General features: G+C 39.4%; 1 protein-coding gene and 1 pseudogene across 4 annotated transcripts in view; one reads left to right on the top strand and one right to left on the bottom strand.

The window, feature by feature from the left end:
• IQCM (IQ motif containing M) overlaps positions 1-22,581 on the top strand; it is a 440,692-nt gene that overhangs the window by 56,620 nt on the left and 361,491 nt on the right. For 2 of the 3 annotated variants that reach the window (XM_084755722.1, XM_084755723.1), the window contains exon 3: positions 5,396-5,641. The exons of the other annotated variant lie outside the window; for it this stretch is intronic. In XM_084755722.1, coding sequence (XP_084611848.1) covers positions 5,574-5,641 — 68 coding nt within the window. In that variant the 5' untranslated portion in view covers positions 5,396-5,573. The remainder of the gene's footprint in view (positions 1-5,395; positions 5,642-22,581) is intronic. 3 annotated transcript variants of the gene reach the window in all.
• On the bottom strand, positions 3,983-5,510 carry LOC311582469 (glutamyl-tRNA(Gln) amidotransferase subunit A, mitochondrial-like; annotated as a pseudogene). Its single transcript has 2 exons — positions 5,497-5,510; positions 3,983-4,765 (listed from the first exon to the last, which is right to left on the bottom strand). The product of its transcript is annotated as a glutamyl-tRNA(Gln) amidotransferase subunit A, mitochondrial-like (transcript).

Here is a 22,581-nt window from a genome sequence, read left to right as displayed (position 1 = left end):
AGCTTGTTTATCTGTTCTTCACTCAACTTTGGCAAGTGAAATTGATCAAGGAAATCGTCCATTTCCCTTAGATTCTCAAATTTTGTGGCATATATGCCTTCAAAGTAGGATCTTATGATTCTTTGTATTTCTTCAGTGTCTGTTGTTATGTCTCCCTTTTCATTTCTGATTTTGTTGATTTCAATACTGTCTCTCTGCCTTTTAGTTAGTTTGGCTAATGGTCTGTCTATCTTGTTGACTTTCTCAAAGAACCAGCTCTTGGTTTTGTTGATTCTTTGGACTGTTTTCTTAGTTTCTAATTTGTTAATTTCAGCCCTGAGTTTGATTATTTCCAGATGTCTACTCCTTTTTGGTGTTTCTGCTTCTTTTTTTCTAGGGCTTCCAGTTGTGTGGTTAAGATGGTTATGTGCGATGTTTCCAATTTATTTTTAAAGGACTTCATGCTATGAATTTTTCTCTTAGCACTGCTTTCAATGTATCCCAGAAAACTGGATATGTTGTTCCTTCATTTTCATGGAACTTCAGAAACTCCTTGATTTTTTTCTTTATTTCTTCCCTGACCCAGGTGTCATTTAGCAGAGAGTTGTTTAGTTTCCATGTATGTGTAGGCTTTTTGTTATTTCTGTTGTTGTTGAATTGCAGGCTGGGACCGTGGTGATCTGATAGGATACAAGGTATTATTTCAATCCTCTTGTATCTGTTGAAGTTTTCCTTGTGACCTATGATGTGATCAATTTTGGAGAAGTTTCCATGGGGTGCAGAGAAGAAGGTATATTTTTTCCTGTTTGGATGAAAAGTTCTATAGATATCTGTTAGATCCATTTGACCCATGGCATTGGTTAATGATGTTATTTCTCGGCTTAGTTTCTGTTTCAATGACTTAGAGATAGTGGGGTGTTGAAGTCTCCCACTATTATTGTGTGGGGATCGATGTGTGGTTTAAGCTTTTTTTAGCAGATCTTTTACAAATGTGGGTGCCCTTGTATTGGGGGCATAGATGTTCAGAATTGTGATGTCATCTTGGTTGACTTTACCTTTGATGAGTATGAACTGTCCTGCATCCCTTTTGATTAATTTTGGTTGAAAGTCTATTTTGTTTGATATTAAAATGGCTACACCTGCTTGCTTCTCGTGACCATTTGCTTGGAATATTTTTTCCAACCTTTTACTCTGAGGTAATGCCTATCGTTATGGGTGAGATGTGTTTCTTGAATGCAGAAGAATGTTGGATCTTGTTTATGCACCCATTCAGTTAGTCTGTGTTTTTTTTATTGGAGAATTGAGACCATTGATGTTGAGAGATATTAATGACCAGTGACTGTTAAGAGTCTTAATTTTGACGTTGGTTCCAGTCGAGTGTTTACGTAGTTGTGTTTTTGCCATGGTATAGTTAACTTTTTCCTGAGTACTTTTGGTTGTAGCTTGACACTTTGGGGTGGAGTTTTCCTTCTAGTACCTTCTGTAAAGCTGGATTTGTGGATAGGTACTGTTTGAATTTGTTTTTGCCATGGAATATTTTGTTTTCTCCATCAATAGGTACTGATAGTTTTGCTGGGTAAAGTAGTCTGGCCTGGCATCTGTGGTCTCTTAAGGTTTGCAGGGTCTCTGTCCAGGCCCTTCTTGTTTTGATGGTCTCTGCTGAGAAGTTGTGTATAATTCTCATAGGTTTGCCATTAAATGTTATTTGGCCCTTTCCCTTGCAGCTTTTAATATTTTTCTTTATTATGTGTGTTTTGTGTTTTGATTATTATGTGACAGGCAGTTTTTCTTTTCTGGTCAATTCTATTTGGTGTTCTGTATGCCTCTTGTATGTTTATAGGCATCTTTCTTTAGATTGGGGAAATTTTCTTCTATGATTTTGTTGAGAATAGTTTCGGGGCCTTGGAGAATCAGAATAGCTTCTCGTTCTTCAATGCCTATTATCCTCAGATTTCTTCTTTTCATGGTGTCCTTAATTTCTTGGATGTTTTGTGTCAGGAGTTTTCCAGATTTGGCATTTTCTTTAATGGTTGCTTTAAGATCTGTGATTGTATCTTTTAGACTTGAGATTTGTTCTTCCATCTCTTGGGTTCTCTAGAGAAGCTCACCTCTGTGTTGCTCGCTTTCTTCTCTGAGGCCTCACATTCTCGTTTTTCTTCTGTCTGTGTGTTTATCATTTAATCCATTTTCATCTTCAGATCTTGAACTGATTTTTTGATTTCTTTCATCTGATTGTTTGTATATTCCTGAGTTTCTTCCATTGCTTCTTTATAGGTCTTCAGAGCTTGAACCGTTTTATTGATTTCTTTCATCTGGTTGTTTGCGTTTTCCTGAATATTTTCCAGTTCCACTCTATGTGCTTCTTTTATGTCTCTCACCTGTTTGGCTGCGTCATCCTGCATTTGATTATGAATTTTATTTGTTTCCTCCTTTATCATCCTTATTACTAAGTACTTGAGGTCATTTTCTTGTATTTCCATTGTATTTGAGTTCTCTGGGTTGTTTTCTTTGGGATAGCTGGAAACTGGAGACGCCATGTTGTTTTGGTTTTTTTGGCATATGCTTTTACGCTGTCCTTTAGACACCTTGCCGTCTCTGTGTTTGTTGGGTAGTTTCCAGAGTTGCGTGGAGGGATTCTGATGATAGATTCACTTGTTTTCTCATGATTTCCTAGGCTGGAAACTCTGATGCTTTACTGGTGTGGATGGCAGGAAGCTAGCCCTGTCGTTTTGGACTCTCACAGCCAGTGATCCTCAGCTCCCCTGTACTGTGGGTCCTGCAATCGTTCTGGGTCTCTGAATGAGCGTTGTTTCAGGCCAAGGTATCCACAACCTTCTGGGTCTCCTGCCAAGTGCAGCCAGGGACACTGGGCCTGAACCACTCTCTGAGCTCAGCTAGACTCTCAGGGCCCGAACCATCTTTCTAGCTCAGCTAGGAACTCTGGGCCCAATCAGTGCACTGAGCTCCCCCAGGGACTCTGGTCCCAAAATGCACGCAGAGTCCAGTCAGAATTTTTGGGCTGAATTTGTGCACCAAGCTCAGATAGGGGCCCCTGGCCCACAGTTCGCCCTGTGGTCAGTCACAGAGTCAGGGCCCGAACCGTCCGCCAAGCTCAGCCAAGAATTCTGGACCCAAACTGCGCACTGTGTTCAACTAGAGTCTTAGAGCCGGGACTGTGCCAAAACTCAGCCAGAGTCTCTGGGCCCAATCTGTGTGCCAAGCACAGCTAGGGACTCTGGCCCCAAACTGCATGCCAAGCTTCACCTGGTCTCCAGGGCAGAACTGTGTACACCGAACTCAGCCCTCAAACTGCATGGAGAGTCCATCCAGATTCCTAGGGCCACTGAGCCTGTGTGCAACACTCAGCTGGAGTCTCTGGGCCCAATCTGCCTGGCAAGTCCTGCTAGGGACTCTGTGTCGAATCTGCACGCTGATCTCAGCCTGCGTCAGCACCCCAGAACTGCACGCTTAGACGAGCCACTGTATTGGGCTGAACTGCTCTTTGAGCTGTGCTAGCGCCTCGTGTGGAACCTAGTGCTCTGCCCAGCCTGTGCCACAGCAGGGGAGCTGTGGCTGAGCTGAGCTAGTGCCTCTGACAGAACTGCCTGCTGAGCTGAGCCAGCGCCCCCACGGCACTGTGCACTGAGCTGAACCCAGGACTCTGGGGCCGAACTGTCTGCCGAGTCTAGCCTGGGTCTCAAGGCACCACGCGACCCAAATCCTGCCCAGAGTTCGCCCCCCCCCTCAGCAACTCCTGTCGGCCACCACACCAATCGCCTCTACTGTAAGGCTCCGAGCTGCAAACCTCAGCCACCACCACCGCTGAAGCCAGTGCTGCTGGTGCCGCCACTCCTGCCACCTCCACTGCTGCTGCTCCGACCAAAAAAAATCTGGGCTCCTCCCGTGTGCAGCAGCATGCAGGCCCTCCACACCCTGGTCCCGCCAAACCGCGGACCACCCTCATTGCCGTGGTATGGGGACCCCAGTGCTCCCAGCTCACAAATCAGTGCAACCCCCTGAAATTCACTGGAGCCTCCAAACACAGTCCACACTGCCCGCCGCCATCCCAGATCTCCCCATAATTTTCTTTTAATAAGAAAAAGCTTCCTGGGAGAATTCTTCCTCTCATGGCATCATTGAATCCTTGTCTGGTTGCTGCATACATGGCTTCAGTGGTCACATCAGTCTCAGACCTGTGACCATATTGTACCCCATCAAACCTTCTCTTATTCAGTGCCATTTCTGATGTCCGTAGCATGTGGTAGCAGACAACTGAGTAGCGTGTGTGTGGCTGGGAGACGTCAATCACTTTGGCTCCCTCAGACCCAAAGAGGTCAGCAGCTTGGGACCAGAGAGATCATACTTCTCAATTCTGGTACCAGATATTCCCTTGGAATTCCCACACAGAGTCTGCTCACATCCACCACATTGGGAGTCATGAATGACTTAACAAGGTCTTGGACTCTTGGGGGTCATGTTCAGCCAGTCCACCTAAACAACTGCTACATCATGCACACATCTGGCAAAGATTCCTGGCTCATCTATGGCATTCACCAGGGGAATAAGGCCATGACGGGAAACTAAGGCATAACTTAGTTTGAAACCAATGACTCCACAATGGGCAGCTGGGTTTCTGGTGGAGCCGCCAGTGTCTGATCCTAGAGATGCAAGTGCCGCAAATGCTGTCCCGGCGGCCACATTGCCAGCCCAGCTTCCTCTGGTTTCACCATTGTGAATCCTCACGCTCTTCAAGCTGCCTCCTTTCTTTGCGTTGCTTTGAATAACTCTAGAGTTTTTATTTTTTATTTTATTCTTATTATTTTATTATTTATTATTATTTTTGAGACAAGGTTTCTCTGTGTAGCCTTGGCTGTCCTGGACTCGCTCTCTAGACCAGGCTGGCCTTGAACTCACAGCAATCCACCTGCCTCAGCCTTTCAAGTCCTGGGATTAAAGGCACCAATTCCAAGGGTTTTGTTTTTAAAACTGGGCCAAACATACCAGCTGTGTTTCCAGATCCCATAGCAAACATATCTAAATTTGTTTTCTCCATGGGTAGAGCTCCCTGATCCAACAACTTCTGAACTACAGTAACACTGTAAGGCGGTATTATAACCTTTTAGTATATTTGGTGCACATGTTGTCTCTATGCCAGATGTGCTGATTTAGTCTTTTACAGCAACAGAAATTCCAAGACACTGACCTTGTTTGTATCTTTTCTCTGATTCTTCAGCTTGCTTTAAGGCTACCACTTCTGATATGTAATTTAGACACTTAGTTTTCTTTTTTAAAAAAATATATTTTATGAATTTATTCACATTACATCTCAATTGTTATCCCATCACTTAGTTTTCTAGATGAGGGTGAGACATTTCTTGCCCTGTTGGTGTAACCTGGCCTTGTTTTCGTGCTGCAGAAACTTCTTGGAGAGTCCTGCCCAGCATAGTCCTCAGAGTCAGCAAGATAACATAGGGACTTGGGGCACAGGAAAAAGTCAACATCTGCTACCAGCATTACATGGGCACAGACATCTTGGATCCTCAGGAGCCTCTTCTACACCGAGCACCTGGATTGGTTGAGTTCTAGGCACAGAAATGATCTCTGCACACGATTGGTTCGCACTCCGCCGGCTGCTGCTGACTCACAAGGAGACCAAGGCCAGGTTGTGCTGGGAATTAAAGACTACCAGTCAAATATGGGGCACTAGAGTTCATGTGAAAGTCAGTCCCCACTCTCCACTCACTTGTGGGGAATGTCTTGCCCATTGAGTAGATCTGGGTAGGGGTTTGAAGTTTACTGTACATATTGTCCTTGGCTGGTGCCATAGTTTGAGCAGGACCCCTGGGCCCAGATCTGCCCATCATATTGTTCTTCTTGTAGGTTTCTAGGACCCTCTGGATCCTTCTATTTCCCTATTTTTCCATGCTTCTCTCACCTAGAGACCCAATAGGATGTCCTCCCCTCTGTTCCACTTTCCTGGTAAGTTAAGACTTTCATGCGACAGGCCCCTTGGGCTAGTATGCAGATATAAGTGAGTATATATCATTTGACTCTTTCTGCTTCTGGGTTAACTCACTCATTATGATCATTTCTAGTTCAATCCGTTTGTCCACAAATTTCAGAAATGCTCCAGCTGACATCCACTCAGTACTCTGTCTGTTGCTCTTTCTTCCTTACACTCTCCTTCCCCTTGAAGAAAGAAGCCAACAAGCACAGAGCGAACTCATTTGCAATCCTGAGACCAGGTAGACTGGGAAGCACAGAAGCAATTCTCTCAACTTTGGTATCTTTTCCTTCCTCTATTCCTAATAGTCTTAGCTATGGTATATTCATAGTGTGCCAAGTTTTCTGGATGTTCTGTTCCAAGACTTTTTTAGATGAAAAATTTTTTGAGTGAGACACTAATTTTTCTATTTAGTGCTTGAGAACCTTTTCCGTCTCTTACTTGTAGCTCAGTTATGTTGCAATACTTGGGGCCTGCTGTGGCGTGGACGCTGGCTCTAGTGGAGACATAGTATCCTGGCTATTCTTGGGTTTTACTCTGGTGTCTACCCATCTGGGTTTGGGAAGATTGTAATTCTGTGTGCTGATAACTTGTCTTGTCCTTGTTGGGCAGGGGTTTTTTCCTTGGATTCTGTTGCCATTTCTGGTTCTTAGGAGGGTGTTGTGGTTGTGTTGCCCAGTGAGGATGCTTCTGGAATCATGCCAGGTATGGCCAATGGAGGTTCTGGTTAGAATGTGTTTTTAGGTATTTGGATCTGACACTCAGGGATGGGGATGACTAGAAAGGGGAAGTTCAGAGGGGACCCACAGGAGGGAGGAAAGATGTGTGTTACATCAGAATCTGCTTCATTCCCTGGGAATGGAGGCAGGGTATGGAGAAGCCACACCAGGTAGTCTGCTACAGAGCTGGCCCTGAGACTTGGGCGCTGGATTCGGAGGAGAGGAAGGAGAGTGAAGGCCAGAAGCTCCCTTTCTGCATTGCTGTCCTACTTGCTTGGGTATCCCAAAGACTGGGACTGGTGCCCAGGGAATGCCTACTGGAGTTTCGGACAGAGATAAATGAGTAAATTGTGAGTAGGAAGAATGATGAGGATATGGGTCATCCACTGGAGATGGGCATGGGGATGGTTGTGGGGGAGTATGGGGAGGTCACAGCAGGGGTCTGCTACAGAGCTCAGGATGAGATGAAGGTGAGGTGGGTTGTGGGGGTGGTGGGAGATGAGATGTGTAGGAGAGGAAGAGCTTCTCCAACTTTTCCACAAAGTTTCCTTCAGTGATTTTAAATCCCTCTAGTTTTTATGTAAATTTTAGAAGAATTTTATCTGTTCATGCAGGAAACCTTAATTATTATTTTGATATAAATTGTGCTAATTTTGGGATGTGACAATTTGAATAATAGTGTCCCCCCCCACCCTTATGGTGCATATATTTGAATGCTTTGTCATCAGGGAGTGCACTTGAGAATGATTAGGAGGTGTGTCCTGTTGTCGTGGGTGTGTCCTTGTTGGAGGAATTGTGTCCCTGAGGCTGAGCTTTGAGGTTTCAAAAGCTTAATCTAGGCTCAGTATTTTTCTCTTCCTGCTGTCTTCAGATCCAAATCTAGAACTTTCAATACTTTTCCAGCATAATGTCTGCCTGTGTGCCACCATGCTCCCTGCCATGATGATAATGCACTAAACATTTGAAAAGAGAAAGCTCCCAATTAAATGTTTTGTTTCATAAAGAATCACTGTTGTGTACTTCAGGTTCTGAAAATATAAAATAAAATAAGAAAATATTATAAATAATCCCATTACATAGATAGGAAATCATAAACAGAACAAGACAGTTCTTAAGAAATTAAAAGAATGTACATCCTGTCTTATTTTTGGTATTACTAATATCTTCTCTTTTTTGAAGTTTATATTTTATACTTGTCATTTGTATTAATCTCAAAGAACCAGCCCTGTGCTTTTTCCTTTGTCTTTCCCCCGCTTTTTGAATTTGAGATAGCAACACCAATTCTTGTTATGTCTCTCTGTCTCTGCTTTCTCCCTACTTTCTTGACATCGAGATCCGGCTGTGGGAGGTCAGGTTCTCCTTCCTGGAGTGCTGGAACTGTAGACAAAGAGCACCAAAGAAGTCTTCTCTTTTCTAATATAAGAATCAGTGCTTTATATTTCCCCCAGAACCCTTCTTTAGTGAGTCATGCATCTTAATATATGTGTAGTCACATTATCTGTAACTTTAACTTAATGCATGATAGTTGTACATATGTGTCGGATATGGTATGGTAATTTGATATAATTAATATTTAGCTTGTTATACACTTACTTTTTTGATTCAAAATCTCCTAGCTTATTGAAATATGCAGTAAGTTTTCATTAGTTATCATCACTCTTAGCTGCGCAGTGATGGTGCACACCTTTAATCCTAGAACTTGTGGGAAAGGCAAGTGGATTTCTGAGTTTGAAAACAGCCTGGTCTACATAGTGTGTTCCAGAACAGCCAGAGCTACACAGAGAAACCCTGTCTTGAAAAAACCAAAAACAAGACTATATCTATATATCTTTAAAAAATATAGCCACTCTGTGTGGTTTTAAATAGTATGCTATCCTGTCAATATAGTATATTAGACCATACAATGCAGTCCTTTTATAGCCTTCTCATATGGCTATTCTGCTCTTCTAACTCCATGAGGTAAATTAAGAATGTTTTTTTACTTCTGTATAAAAGTGAGACTATTGGGAGTTTTCCTTCCTGTACTGTATTATTTTATATACATACTGTCATTCAGTTTCATCTGTGTTGAAACAAATGCCAGGAATCTTTATGTTGTTTTAAATAATGGTTTTACTAATTTAAATTCCTTCCTACAGTATATAAAACTTTTTTATAATCTTAAATTTTCTAGTTATATTAACTTGAGTAAGAGTATCTATTTATGATTTTTGACTTATATTAATTTTGACTTTTGATTTTGAATTTTCACTAGTAATTTTGGGAATAGTGTTTCACATACATGCTGGCAATCTCTATATCTTTTTGGGAAAACTTCACTTCAGAATATTTGCCTTTTTGTTTTTAAGCAGATAAATGGAGGTTCATTAGGTGCTGCTCCTGGACATGTTCATCAGCCTCAAAGAATGAGGATAAGGAACTCACCAGGTTATTTACCTGTTTAATTGAAATTAGCATATTAATTTTATCTTTGTTATTGTTTATATTCTATATACATTCAAATAAATGATTTGAAAACATTCTTTCCTGTTCTGTAGGATTTCTCCTCACTCTATTGATGATTTCTTTAGTTGTCTAGAACCTTAGTAGTTTAGTAAACTTCTGCTTGTCTACTTTTACTTGTTTCCTTTTCTGTGTGTTGTGTAAAAACATATCTCTGCATATCAGTATCCTGAAAATATTACCTTATATATATATTTTTATTTTATAGTTTAGGGTTTTGTACTTAAATACTTGATGCATTTTTTGAGTTGATCTTGTATATGTATATATGGTAAGCTAGAAGGTCTAGTTCAACTCTGGCTTTCCAGGTTTCCCAGTATCATTTTTGAAGAAAGTGTCATTTTTTCCCATATATGTTCTGCCAGGATTTTTGAAAACCATTTCTGGGTAGGCTATGGGTGTATGGGTTTATTTCTGGGCTCTCTCTTTTGTTCTATTGGACAGTGAGCCCATTTTTAAAAAATGCCAAGACTATGCTAATTTGATTCTCACAGCTTTGTAGAATGCCTGAAGTCAGTCATGGTTTCTTTCCATCTTTGTTCTTTTTCTTCAAGATTGTTCTGGTTATTTGGGGGCTGAGGTGCTAAATATTGATCGCCAGTCTGATGGATTTATAATCACCATAAAAACATATCTTTGGGCATACCTGAGGAGGTTTAAAGATTGAGTTAACCAAGCAGGAAGACTTACCCTAAATGTGGGTGTTACCATGTTAAGTTGATAAAGTTCTGGACTGAATAAAAAGAAAGTGAGCTGATCAGTAGTCTCTCTCTCTCTCTCTCCTCCCCCCCTCCCCCCGCCTCCAGCTGCCATAAGATAACTGCCTCAAGTATCTGCTATGGCTTATGTCCTCAGTGATTGTGCCCTCAGCCCATGTCAAAATTGCTAGTTTATTCCCACAATCATTGAATGTCAATGAAGCTGTCAGACATATGAAACTGTCCGATAGTGATGAGAAGTTATTTGATGATGAGAAAAACAAATCTTTTCTAACTATCACAACATCTTAATTTGCTACAGTAGAAATATTCATATACATTCATGTCTGAACCTTTTAAAATGTATGCTTTCCTTTTTGAAAAGAGAGAAAATTACAAATTCTTTGCTTCATTTTTCTGAGTGTAGGTTTTTTTTAAGGAAGTAGAAGTTTTTATTTTATTCCAAAGCTTGTCACTGCTTCAGGTTTGAAAGTTGAGGAGGTGACATATATTTTATAGTTAGTCAACTTGTTCAGCTAATTATATTCCTACTATATTTGAGCAAAGTGAGAAAAAACTACTTAAATATCTCGTAGTGTTTTCCCCCTCTTAACCACTTTTTAGGTGGAATAGGAAATCTGGGGCAGCCTCTGTGATTTAACAGTACGTGTGTGTGTGTGTGTGTGTGTGTGTGTGTGTGTGTGTGTGTGTGTATGTGTCTGTGTGTACACATTTGAAGACCCACCAGGTGCCAGGGACACTTGAGCTGCCCTACAGGGCCTGGAGACATAGGCCTGTGCCGTTCTGAACTGTGGTCAGAGAAGCTGCTTTCTGCAGAGGGAGGTGGTTAATGCAGAGACTCATAACTCTTTAAAGTACTGGGAGTCAGTGGCTGAATGCTCAGCCAGGGGTAGGACATCTGCATCACTCCCTGGAAGCCCAAAGGATGTCTCTGAGGAAGGGACCATTGGAGAGGAGGAAAGATCTTCAGGGCAGAGAGAGAGGGTAATCAAGGTCATGTGACATGAAAGCAAGAGGGTTATTGGAAAGAGGAGCATGGGTCAGCTAATGTCAGTGTGAGAATTGACAACAAAATATGCTTGAATATTCCATAATGAGATTTATTACTTTCATATGTTAATTTAGAAAATAAACTAAAAGGTGATGGGAGAGATGGCTCAGCACTTAAGAGACCCAGTAACCCAAATGTGGTAACTGGCGCACCCATGGTGGCTCACAGCTGCCCATTAACTCCAGTCTCGGGGTTGTGGTGCCCTCTTTGGCCTCCATGGATACCAGACACAAACATATGTGCAAGCAAAAATACTCATATACATAAAATAAGAATAAATTGTTAGAAATATTTAAAAAAAGAACAAAACCAACATTGAAAAGGGGAAATGGTTCATCTTTCCATGGCTCACATGGTTGTGTATTAAAACGACATGCACTATGGCATTTAGAGGGCCTTATATTTTCCAGTACTGATTAGATATTTTTTTAAGAGGCCATGAGCTGTGATATTAGTTTGCATTTCTTCTCATTTTTAACACATTCTAAGAATACAAGAAAAATCTAAAATACAATGCATGAAAAATTCTTGAAAATATTACTTACCAGATATTTACCACAGGCAAAACGGAAACGGAAACTTATTTAGTTTGCATAAAACATCTGTTATACAAGATACAGTGTTTGAGTGAGGAACCCAACCAGAAATCTAGAATAAAGAATGAAGCTTAGAGACCTTAACACTCAAGCTCGTTAGCATGAATAACATTCACTTTAGAAATCATGGCAACCCCAGCATTTGTTTAATTGATGTGTGATAAGGCCCTGAGAAAGTATGAAATCCAAGGTAATGTTAGGTGAGCTCAGATTGTCATATTAATATTGGCACAAATTGACACTTTAGGAAGTTGGGATGACAACTGCATTCTAAATCCTTAATTACAGGCTTAGATAACTGGCAAAAGCTCCCACACAAAGGGAACTAGGTACTGGGGACAGTGTGGAAGGAGCGTGCACATTATACCAATTAACTGTTTTGGCCAGTGATGGTAATCTCAGGACTGGATCATCACCCTAACTTTTAATATGCTCAGCCTTGGCCGTTTGAATGAGCCCTTCTCTGCAGCGTACACCTCTGATGGGAGTGCTAATGATCAGTGAAGCAGCTGAGAAGAGTCACTCTGTGCCTATTAAGTGATGGCATGGCAGTTTTATCTTACAGCTGGGTGTGGAAAGAAATGTGAATGAAGTCTGTCATATTAGCATCCCATTGTGCCATGTTTGGAAGGGTTATTAGAGAAGTCAGTTTGCACAGAGAGCTTGTTTCCTGTGGGAGCTCTTGTGGCATTTTCCCTTAGCAATGGCCATTAGTAACCTTCTCCCTAGGGGCTGTGACTCCTATGCACTTAAAATTTCCCTTCCTGGGATCAACTTTCCAGTGCCTTTAAGAGTTCTCCATATAGTATGCATTAAAGAGTCTTTTGAAGGCCTTACCTGTTGTGCTTTAAACATATTCAATAAAGAAGTTTATTTTTAAAGTACCCCGATATATAATTCAGTTTTAGATACTGTTTGAAGTAGTAACAATTTTTAAAAATATATTTTATTAATTTATTCATATTATATCTCAGTTGTTACCCCATTCCTTGTTGAAGTAGTAACAATTAAAAAAGATGACAGTACAGAAAACAACCAATGTTACAGTTGGTGTTCAGTGTTTGGTGATTTTTCTTTACTTGCTTCTTACACTTAAGTTGGACTCCCTATTATCAACACTCCAAACTGCTCATCTTCCATCGATCTGCTTTTTTTTCTTATGCTCTTGTAATATTTACTGTTTTCACATATTTCTAATTCTTCATAATGATCAATGTATATGTGTTATATATGAAATATATTTAATAGAGGAGGATTATAGACCCATTTTGTGTGCCATCCTTCTCCCCTCATCTGCAGAGTATTATTTTTTCTTTTCAAAACTTATTGTTTGAGAATTTCATCCAGTATGTTATTATATTTTTTCCTCTCCTCTAACTCCTCCCAGATCCTCCTCCTCTCCATTTCTATCCCATAACCTCAAATTCTTTCCTCTCTTAAAAAAACAAGTCAAAAGAAAAGGGCCACTCAAAAACATGGAGAGCTCATCTTGTGTTGACTAACTACTCACCAGCATGGGGCCTGCTCAGCTGAGGAAGAGTGATTTTCCTTCTCCTGGCACTCCTTGTCTAGGGGCTGGACTTTGGGCCCACTTCTCTTTCATGAGGAGATTTTGCCTTGCTCAACCTTCAGCACCTTTTTTCAATAGATAGTAAATAACATAGAGAGCTATAACTGGATCATTTCCAGAGATCCAGAGACTTTGGAGTGATCAGCCCTGAACCAATGTCTTCTTAATACTCTTCCCCTCAAGGCTCAGGGACCTTTCCAGAAGAGGGGCCAGGGAAAATTGTAAAAACCTATCTCTTAGGACCTGCATTTTAAAGAAATATATTTGTTTTCTAGACACAACAGGGCAGATGCACACATGAACTCACAAAGATTGTGGTTGCAAGTATGCTATCTTTCTATCAGTAGTAGGTTTCCAATATTTCCTGGAGATTGAATATTTTAAAAAAGCATGCAATCCCTGAAGAATTATAATTTAAGTTTTTTATAGTTATAGGATTATAAGTAATCTCATAATGGACATATTCATTATATAAATATACATATTTGAATCTATGCTTATTTCCTCATATAGATCTCTTGAAAGGTTAATGGATCAAAAGATATTATTTCCTAAGGCTCAGAATGTCTCTTTCAAAGGTCGGGTGACTGTATACTTAATCATATACTTAACCAGACCAAATGCTCAGGCAGATGGAATATGTTTTTTAGGCACAAAGATTTTAGATATTGAAATGGGAGACAGGATCATCATGCTAAGGAAATACCAATCTAAATTTTTTAATACTATCCCCAATTAGAACAGAAGAATTAATCCCTCAGCACCATATATTTTTAGTAAATATAGAATATATTGCCATAGCACTTGTCATCAAACACAGGCATGTGTGTTTGTTTTGTCCAGTGGAGTCTGTTTATCACTGAGGGTAAGATTCCTTGCAGTGAATATTAGAAGCCACACATACCCTTAGCATCTGCAGTGTGGGCTCTTCATTAGACTGCAAAATTATTCTGAGCAGATGCGTTCAAAGCTTTGCTGTAAAGAAGCTGGAACCAAGTAAATGGCCACAGGTAAATAATACAAATGATGAAAGAACTGTATCATTTTGTAAGTCTTACCTCCCAGAAAAAGTAAGGACTCATTCTTTAATAGGATATAGCGCAATATAATTTAATCAATCTATTGTGATAGGAGGAAAAATTTAAGAGATAATATGGTATTGTTTTTGTGACATAACTCTTTTAAGATTTTTTTTAATCTTAATTTTACTTGTATCCAGTGATAAACAGTACTGTGTTTGATTGGGACAGGTATTTAAGTTGGTACATTTACAATAAGAAAACATATGTAAGTATATTTCCTCTGAAAGTGCTTTATCTAAATGTAATAGCTCACATAGCATGTTATCCATCTGAAGGCAGCCTCAGATGCAGAAAATAATTTAATTCTCCTGCTGGGCAAGTTACATAAAGTATTGAATTCAAGTTTGTCAGCTGTTGTTCTCGTAACTCTTAGTGCCAAGTAATACCACAGAGGGTTGGCATAGCTTCAGTCTAACATGGGAATGTGATCCCGTGGCTCTTCTCCTGGTCCTCTAGTGACCTCTGGCCCCTGCTTAAGTGCTCCTGTTGCTGAGTAACCTGATGCTGACTGTGTGTGGGGAAGTACTGGGATAATCCTATTATAGACAGAAACAGAAACGTCACAGTCTAGGCTCAGATTCTATATGCTGGGACTCTTGGCAGCAAAGAGTCAAATTTCTAAGGTATGCTTAGACTGCTCAGAAAATTGATTCTAAATAGAATTTTAGCTTAAGTTTATAATATACTGTCCAAAACTTTTTAACGAGATACAATGATATTACTCTTTCGCTCTTTAGCTTTTTCTTATTGAGTTAGTTTTTTAAATTTAATATATTATACTTAAACCAATACAAAGACATGATAAAAAAAATCATAGCTAGAAGGTGGTGGCTCATACCTTTAATCCCAGCACACTCATGAGACAGAAGCAGGTGGATCTCTGTGGGTTGGAGGCCAGCCTGGTCTACAGAGCAAGTTCCAGGAAAGCTTGAGATACCCAGAGCAGCCCTGTATGAAAAACTAAAAGAAAATCAGCTCATTCTTTTAAACTGTTATCTATACATTAAATTAAAATTTCAAATTATAACCCTGGTTTTTACTGGTAGAGATTATGATGTGAGCAAAGTCATTAGTGTGGGGTTCCAGTCAGCCCACTGTCTAAATTATAGGGGATTTCAGAGTGATTCTGGACTCCTACTGAGAGTAGGATGGCCTGTGCTTTACTCAGACTTTGCATTTTAAAATCAAAATAAAAGCCTAATTGAAAGTAAAATGTAGTATGTGTAAATAGAACCTCATATCCTGTTGACTTTTTGATAAAGTTCTGTACAAGGTGTAAGTGACTTTCTTTGAGACACAATTGTCTCACTAATTTCATATCTTTTTCTAAACCCCATATAACTTAAGCTAGGCCAGATAAGTAAGTTAAAAATAGTAATGCCCTAAGCTATAGAAAATATTAGCACATGTATATTCATAAGAATGTATTCTGTGCTATTTATAGCTCCTATTTATTTCTTCAAAAGATAAATTACATTACTATTTATTTTTTCAAGAGTGTTTGCACATAGGTTACCAGTTTTCCCAAGCCAGCTTGATTTTCTTATCTCAATGATAAGAATTAATGATCAGCCATGATGTTAACACAGTTTGGTTCACCACTTGATATTCTGAATGTAATTACAGTACTAAAAATTCACCAACATAATTAGTGAAGAGAAGGCAGTTTTTAAATAAGATGAAATGGGTCAAGAGAAGGGAATGTCCCCTGGGCCTGGTGATCAGCATCACACCCAGGTAGAATTTTCTACTTACAGTCTCTTTCAGAAGTGATTGTGTACTAATGGGCTGAATATGACAAGGATAAGACAAATACAATATAACCACACCCTCGTGCATTAAGACTCAGGGAACATCAGAGAAGAGGGCTGAGAAGATTGTAAAAGCCAGAGAAGCAGGGAGTCCGCCATGACCAGAAACCTAACCAAGACCCTAACAATGACAACATCAATAGACCTGCTCAATAGAGGGTGAATCTCATGGGGCTCCCCCCACCAGGTGAAGGACTGTGACTGACCATGAGTGCTGAGAAAGGGACAGTTGTTCTTCCTCAGGGTGAACCTCCTAGCTGGTGAAATCATGTACACACAACATATATACACAACAAAAGTGGACTCAGCATATTAAATTTGTGGATTTGTACGTCTCTCTTTATATATGTAACAACAGTAATAAAAAACAGGCCATCAATTTGAAAGGGCATGAGGGGAAGACAGAGAGGTTGGAGAGATGAAATAGAAATGATATAATTAATAATTAAAATAGTTAGAATACATATTGTGATTTGTGTTGATGTGGAAACAGGAAGTGATCTTTCATGACAGTTCGAAAATTGCATTAGAGAGAAAATTTTCAATATAACCACAAAAATATATCTGTCAAGATTTCTTTGAAAAGATGCTATTATATTGAATAATTTTGATGATGATGTCTGTATATGTTATTCCATGAAGATCTGTATAATAGTTCGTATAAAATGTATAAGTTGCCACTGTGGTAATAGGTAATTTTGGCTGACCAAAATCATCTTGTTATATTTGACCTCTCCCTATTTTCTCTTTAAATTTTTGTGTCTAATGTATGCTGGGTTTAGAAAAAATATAAAATAAACATAAATTAAGAGAAAAACATCAAAGAGGTGTGTTAAGAAACAGAGGTGTTGTCACAGTTTTTTATGCTTTTTTTGCACAAATGCCATATTAGTAACATCATAGTGTGGTTATCACTAGGTAAAGAAAATGTCCAAGTGCCAGATTCAACGTCAACTCCTGCCTTCATCCTTCATTTCCCCTGTGACTGCAGAAGGAACGGCAAGCAGCAAGTGACACTGAATTTCAACAATTAGGAAGTTATAGTCATTGAATTTCCTAACTTACAAACGCTAGAACCACTTCCTGTACCTATAGGGACCCAGGAAATGTCCTTTTACCACCCATTTGTGTAATGCTAACATTATGTCATAACAGTTATGTTGTGGAGTGATGGTTGCAAAATAAATGTGCAGTTGGTTTTTTGGTAAACTATGGCAGAACAGTATAGGTTGAACATTTCTAATCTAAAACTTTATCCAAAATGATCCAGAAGCCAAGTGAATGATTACATGACAGCACAAGTGGAAAATTCCATGCCATGAAACTTTATTTCATGTACAAAAATCATACACACACACACACACACATACACACACCCACATACTCACACATAGTCACACATATACACAGATACACACACTCACATACACACACAGGCACACACATACATACACACATACATATACATACACATACACAGACATGCACACACAGACTCATACATATACACACATACACACACCCACATATGCACACATAGTCACACACATACACAGATACACACACTCACATACACACAGAGACACACACATAGATACACACATACACACACATACATATACATACACATACACACACATGCACACACAGACCCACACATATACACACACCCACATACTCACACATAGTCATACACATACACAGATACACACACTCACATACACACACAGAGATACACATACACACACATACATATACATACACATACACACACATGTACACACAGACCCACACATATACACACATACACACACCCACATACGCACACATAGTCACACACATACACAGATACACACACTCACATACACACACAGACACACACATAGATACACACATACACACACATACATATATATACACATACACACACATGCACACACAGACCCACACATATGCACACACACACACATGCACACTGTATAGACTACTAGACTTTGTGACCAGGGATTATATAACTCGTGATTTATTGCTTATCCCTTCTTATGTATACGCAAGTATTCCAGGATCTACAAAAAATCTAAAATTCTTTTTGTTCCCTGCATTTGGGGTACCAGACATTTGACTGAGAATAAGAGGCAGCATAGAGCTCCGTGGTTCTTTTCATCGCATTTTCAAAATGACTACCTTCCTGATTTACCTTTGCAGTTGTCATGTAGATTGACTCTTGGTCAGTGTCTGCTTCCTGCCTCTTAGTGCATGCCACCACTGTTGCTTCTGGAGAGAGCTTCACCTAGAGCAGTAGCCAGGTCTCCCTTGTCCAACATAAGATGCCTGTGTATTAGTCGCATTCTAGATTTTGCAAAGATATTTCCCAAAGAAGCAGAGTTTTGGTATATTTTAGACATTTAAAGGGACATGAATTAAAAGAAGAAAACATTCTGTGTGTGCTGCAGCTATAGTGCTTGTGTGTAGTGGGTGTTTGTCTTGGTGTCAGACCCAAGTGTCACCCCTGGGCAGTCTTACGGATCCCTACTCTCATTCCTACAACACTAGATTTGAAAAAAGTGTTGAAACAATGTTGCTTTTGAGTTCACAAGTAGTTACTGTAATAAAACCTTAAGTTACTTTAAGGTAAATAATCAAATTCTCCCTCTCCCTCTCCCCCTCCCTCCCTCTCTCCCTCCCTCTACCTGCCTGCCTCTCTCTCTCTGTGTCTCTCTCTGCCTCTCTGTCTCTGTCTCTGTCTCTCTCTGACTCTGTCTCTCTGTCTCTGTGAGTCTGTCTGTCTGTCTGTCTGTCTCTCTCTCTCTCTGAGATATCTGTAGTTCAAGTTCCCACTATAAGGGTTAAAACAGCATCCTCAACTCAATCCAAATTTAACTTGTGATCACAAGCCCTGGATTATAGTAATGTTTATATTGTAAAGTTGGACTGTCTTTTCCTATAGGAAAATGTATACTTACATTGAAAACTAGGGCACCAACAGAGCCATCAAATAACTTTCTATTCCCACTGCACTTTAACCTCATTGCAAATCCCTCTGATTCTTTAGACACTACACCTTTCTGTGGTAATTTCTGTCCACTTGTCCTATAGTGAGAAACAGCAGGTTCAGTGGTGGTTTGAGTTCTTGAGTGGTTGTCTCTGGCATGTTTCCTGATTGCTTTTTGGCCTTGGACAAACAAATCCCAATGTCTTTGAAAACTGAGATTATTATCACTATGCACAGAATCATTGCTATGAGGCACTTTAGTAAAAGAATAAAGGGTTTAGCATAGTGAGAGTCATAATTGTGGACTTTACAGCAAGGCATTTGTGTTTTCTAAACCTTATGAGATGGTTGAGGTTCTGATGCAATGGTTTTGGGCAAAAACCTCTTACTTCAGCAATTTGTACTTTTGCTGGCATCTTTGTCTCATCTAGGAACATTGTAGAAAGCTCATTCTTTGCATATTGTGTACACCTTTAATTTAGTAAGCAAATTCAGCAACCAAATTATAGAATTAGCCAAGGTGCTCATTAACAGGTTTCTAAATAAAAAATGTGACACATATACACACAAATGATATATTTTTTCAGCCATAAAAACCTAAATGTGTCATTTATAGAAACATGAAACCAGAGAGCAACATATTAAGTAAATCAAGCCAGATTCAGAATGACAATTAACACATTTTCTTTTATCAAAAGGATATAAATTGAAATATATTCATTGTCTGTCTGTCTATCACCTATAAATCTTCTATCTTTCTGTCTGTAAAAAATATAATGAAAAAAAGGGGCTATCAGTTCAGAGTGGGGGACACGGGAAGGGCTGGGTGGAGGAAAGGGGTGTGGGAAGTGATATAATTACATTTTAACTAAAATGTATCAAAAATAAAAGAAAAAAAAAGAAATTAGAAGGAATGTACTGGAGAAGAAGAAAGAGCCCAACAAGGGGCTAGACATATGATCATGAAAAATACAATATTTGCATGTATGAAAGAGCCATAGTGAAGCTTATTATTTCATACAACTAAGCAATGCTAATAAAAAGGCTGCAAAGACTTGGTGACCATTGCTAATGTGTATTTTCCCAAATCTGCCATCTGCTTGTCTGTCTTCTTGGTTAATATCGTAGTATACAGTTTATACTTTGCTCTTCCTATGCCATAAATCATATTGTACCACTGCAGCACTCAGCATACCGTCCTATTCATGTTATTGCTTTTCGATGGTGACAATGATAATGATGAAGTTTAAAAAACAGAAATCATGCTTTTAGAATGAAGGCCAGTATCATATGGAATGTAGCTTGATTTTAATCACATTAACTGCATGTATACTTTAGCCTTTAACATCATCAGTGTTAATAGGAGATGCTCTATGGTTGTCTATGTATCTCATATAAACATGAGCTTAAATCTAATGTTTTTTGCAAATTCTACAACTACAAAATGCTTTATGTCAAGAGACTAATGTCTCTAGGAACCTGCATTGAGAGTAATTTAGGAAAATTGATTTAAATAAATATTTTGCAATTTGTCTATTTAAGGTGATAAAGTGTGTGGAGAACGTTATCCCTGAATTACAATTGAACGGGCTTTTGGTAAATTAATCTGGAGAAGACATTATTTCTTCCAAGTCTACCATATGAAGCTCTGCCTTTCAGTTACTAAGTAACAAGGCAATTATCAGCTGCCTCACAGAAAATGCCAGTGGAGCAGGGCCTGCAGGATGCAGATGCTGTTATAGCTGCCGAAGAGCAGGGGAGCGTGAGGAAAAGTCCCTCATCAGCCCACTATGTAGTCATGCTTCATAGAAGATCAAGTGAAAGGCTTGATTGCCTTTTATTTTGACATAGTTCTTTCGGAGGCGTGATGTGGTAACTGCGTGGTGAGTTGAGTATGACGTTTGGAAGATGATAACTTTCCCCCAAGGCTAGAATCTGGGGTTATCATTTGAACCTCCCTTCTAAGCAAGCACCATCTGCCTTATCGTTGGGGAAAAGCTTGCTGTCAGTTAATCTGATTTTGTTCTATTTATTACTTATAAACTTACTAAAGCCTCAGATTTCCCTACCAATCCCCAACTTCCTCTTTTACACCTTTTAAGCTCTTAGTTATGGCTAAAAATTTGCCATATAGATTTTCTTAAAATATTATCTAAAATTGTCTTATTGCAAATTAATTTTATTACTTGTTATACTGGTTAATGGTTTTTGAGTTTTTTCTTCCCTAAAGTTGACAGTCATCATCTTGCCTTCTTGGTCTTATCTTTCTTGACAGGACATTTTCAGATTTATTACCTTTAACCGTGAAGCTTATTTTGGGAAGCTTTTGTCTTTAATTATTGTTTATAAAAATGTGAGTTCCTATGTTTCTTAAAGTTATCTGACTAGCTGTATGTATTATTAAATTAATAATAATGCCTTGTCAACCCAGGTCAATTCCTCAATTCTTAACTGTAGCCTGTTCCGTTGTTTCTTTGGGGAAGTTTATGACATCTAATTTTACTGTCTCCATCCTTTCTCTCCCTTTTGTAAAGTTTATATTAAAAGATTTTTTCTTAATTTGTTATTTAATACTAGTGAGACTGTAGCATACAACACATTTCTGGACACGAGTTTTACTTTACCAGTAGAATCACTTGAATTTGTTACTTCAATTGTTATACTAATGGTATTTGAATACTTTGTGTTTTGAGAATTTTTCCTGTAGCTTTGAGGTAATTTTATCCCTAAGATTACTACAATGATAGTATATTTCCATATAATCCATCATACTGCAAGATTTAAAGGGGCAATTGTGTGATTTAGAATATTTTTCAATATGCCAGAAAGGGGTAACTGGTGAGACGGCTCAGCAGGTAAAGGCGCTTGTTGCCAAGCCCGATGACCTAGGGCTCAGTCCCTAGGACCAAGCTAGTGAAAGGAGAGAACCAACACCTGGAAAGTTTTCTCTGAGGCCGTAGAACCTATGACACATGCAGCCACACATCACATATATACAACCCTCCCCCAAATAAATAAATAGATAAATAGTTAATTAAAAATGTAAAGGAGTGGTGTCATAAATGCTGTAGGATTCTTAGGTGAAAGGAAATCTTCCGACGTGGAGAAGAAACCCTTCCCACGTCTGCCCAAGCTCGAAGGGGTTTTGGGTCGGCCTGTGGCTTAGCGTTGGGCTTGTGGCTTTGGATGGTTTAGTATGAGATTATTTTTATAAATTAGAACTACCTCAGAGGAGATCACGATCAAGGCGAAGTCTTATGACGATTTAACCGTTTGTCATAGGTTAAGGGTGCAGGAACAGAATGGGGTGCATCCCGCTGCTGCTTGGCTCTCTGCTCTTTTGTTTGCTTCTCATGGTAGCCTAGGCCGCAGAGTCCTTAGGTCAAAGAAAATGGACTAGCATTGGTTCTCATGTATTTTGGGAGTTTTAGGAACAGCATATTACTTTCCGATTGCTGTGATCAACCTGATAAGAAACAATTGAAAGGAGGAAGGACGTCTTCAACGCATGGGCTGTGCCATGGTGGAGAAGGTATGGAACCAGGATGCGTGCTTC

Source organism: Acomys minous (assembly GCF_964271855.1).
Source record: "Acomys minous genome assembly, chromosome: 14".
Taxonomy (NCBI): Eukaryota; Metazoa; Chordata; class Mammalia; order Rodentia; family Muridae; genus Acomys; species Acomys minous.
Note: the sequence above shows the minus strand (reverse complement) of the source record. Positions and strands in the feature narration are given on the sequence as shown.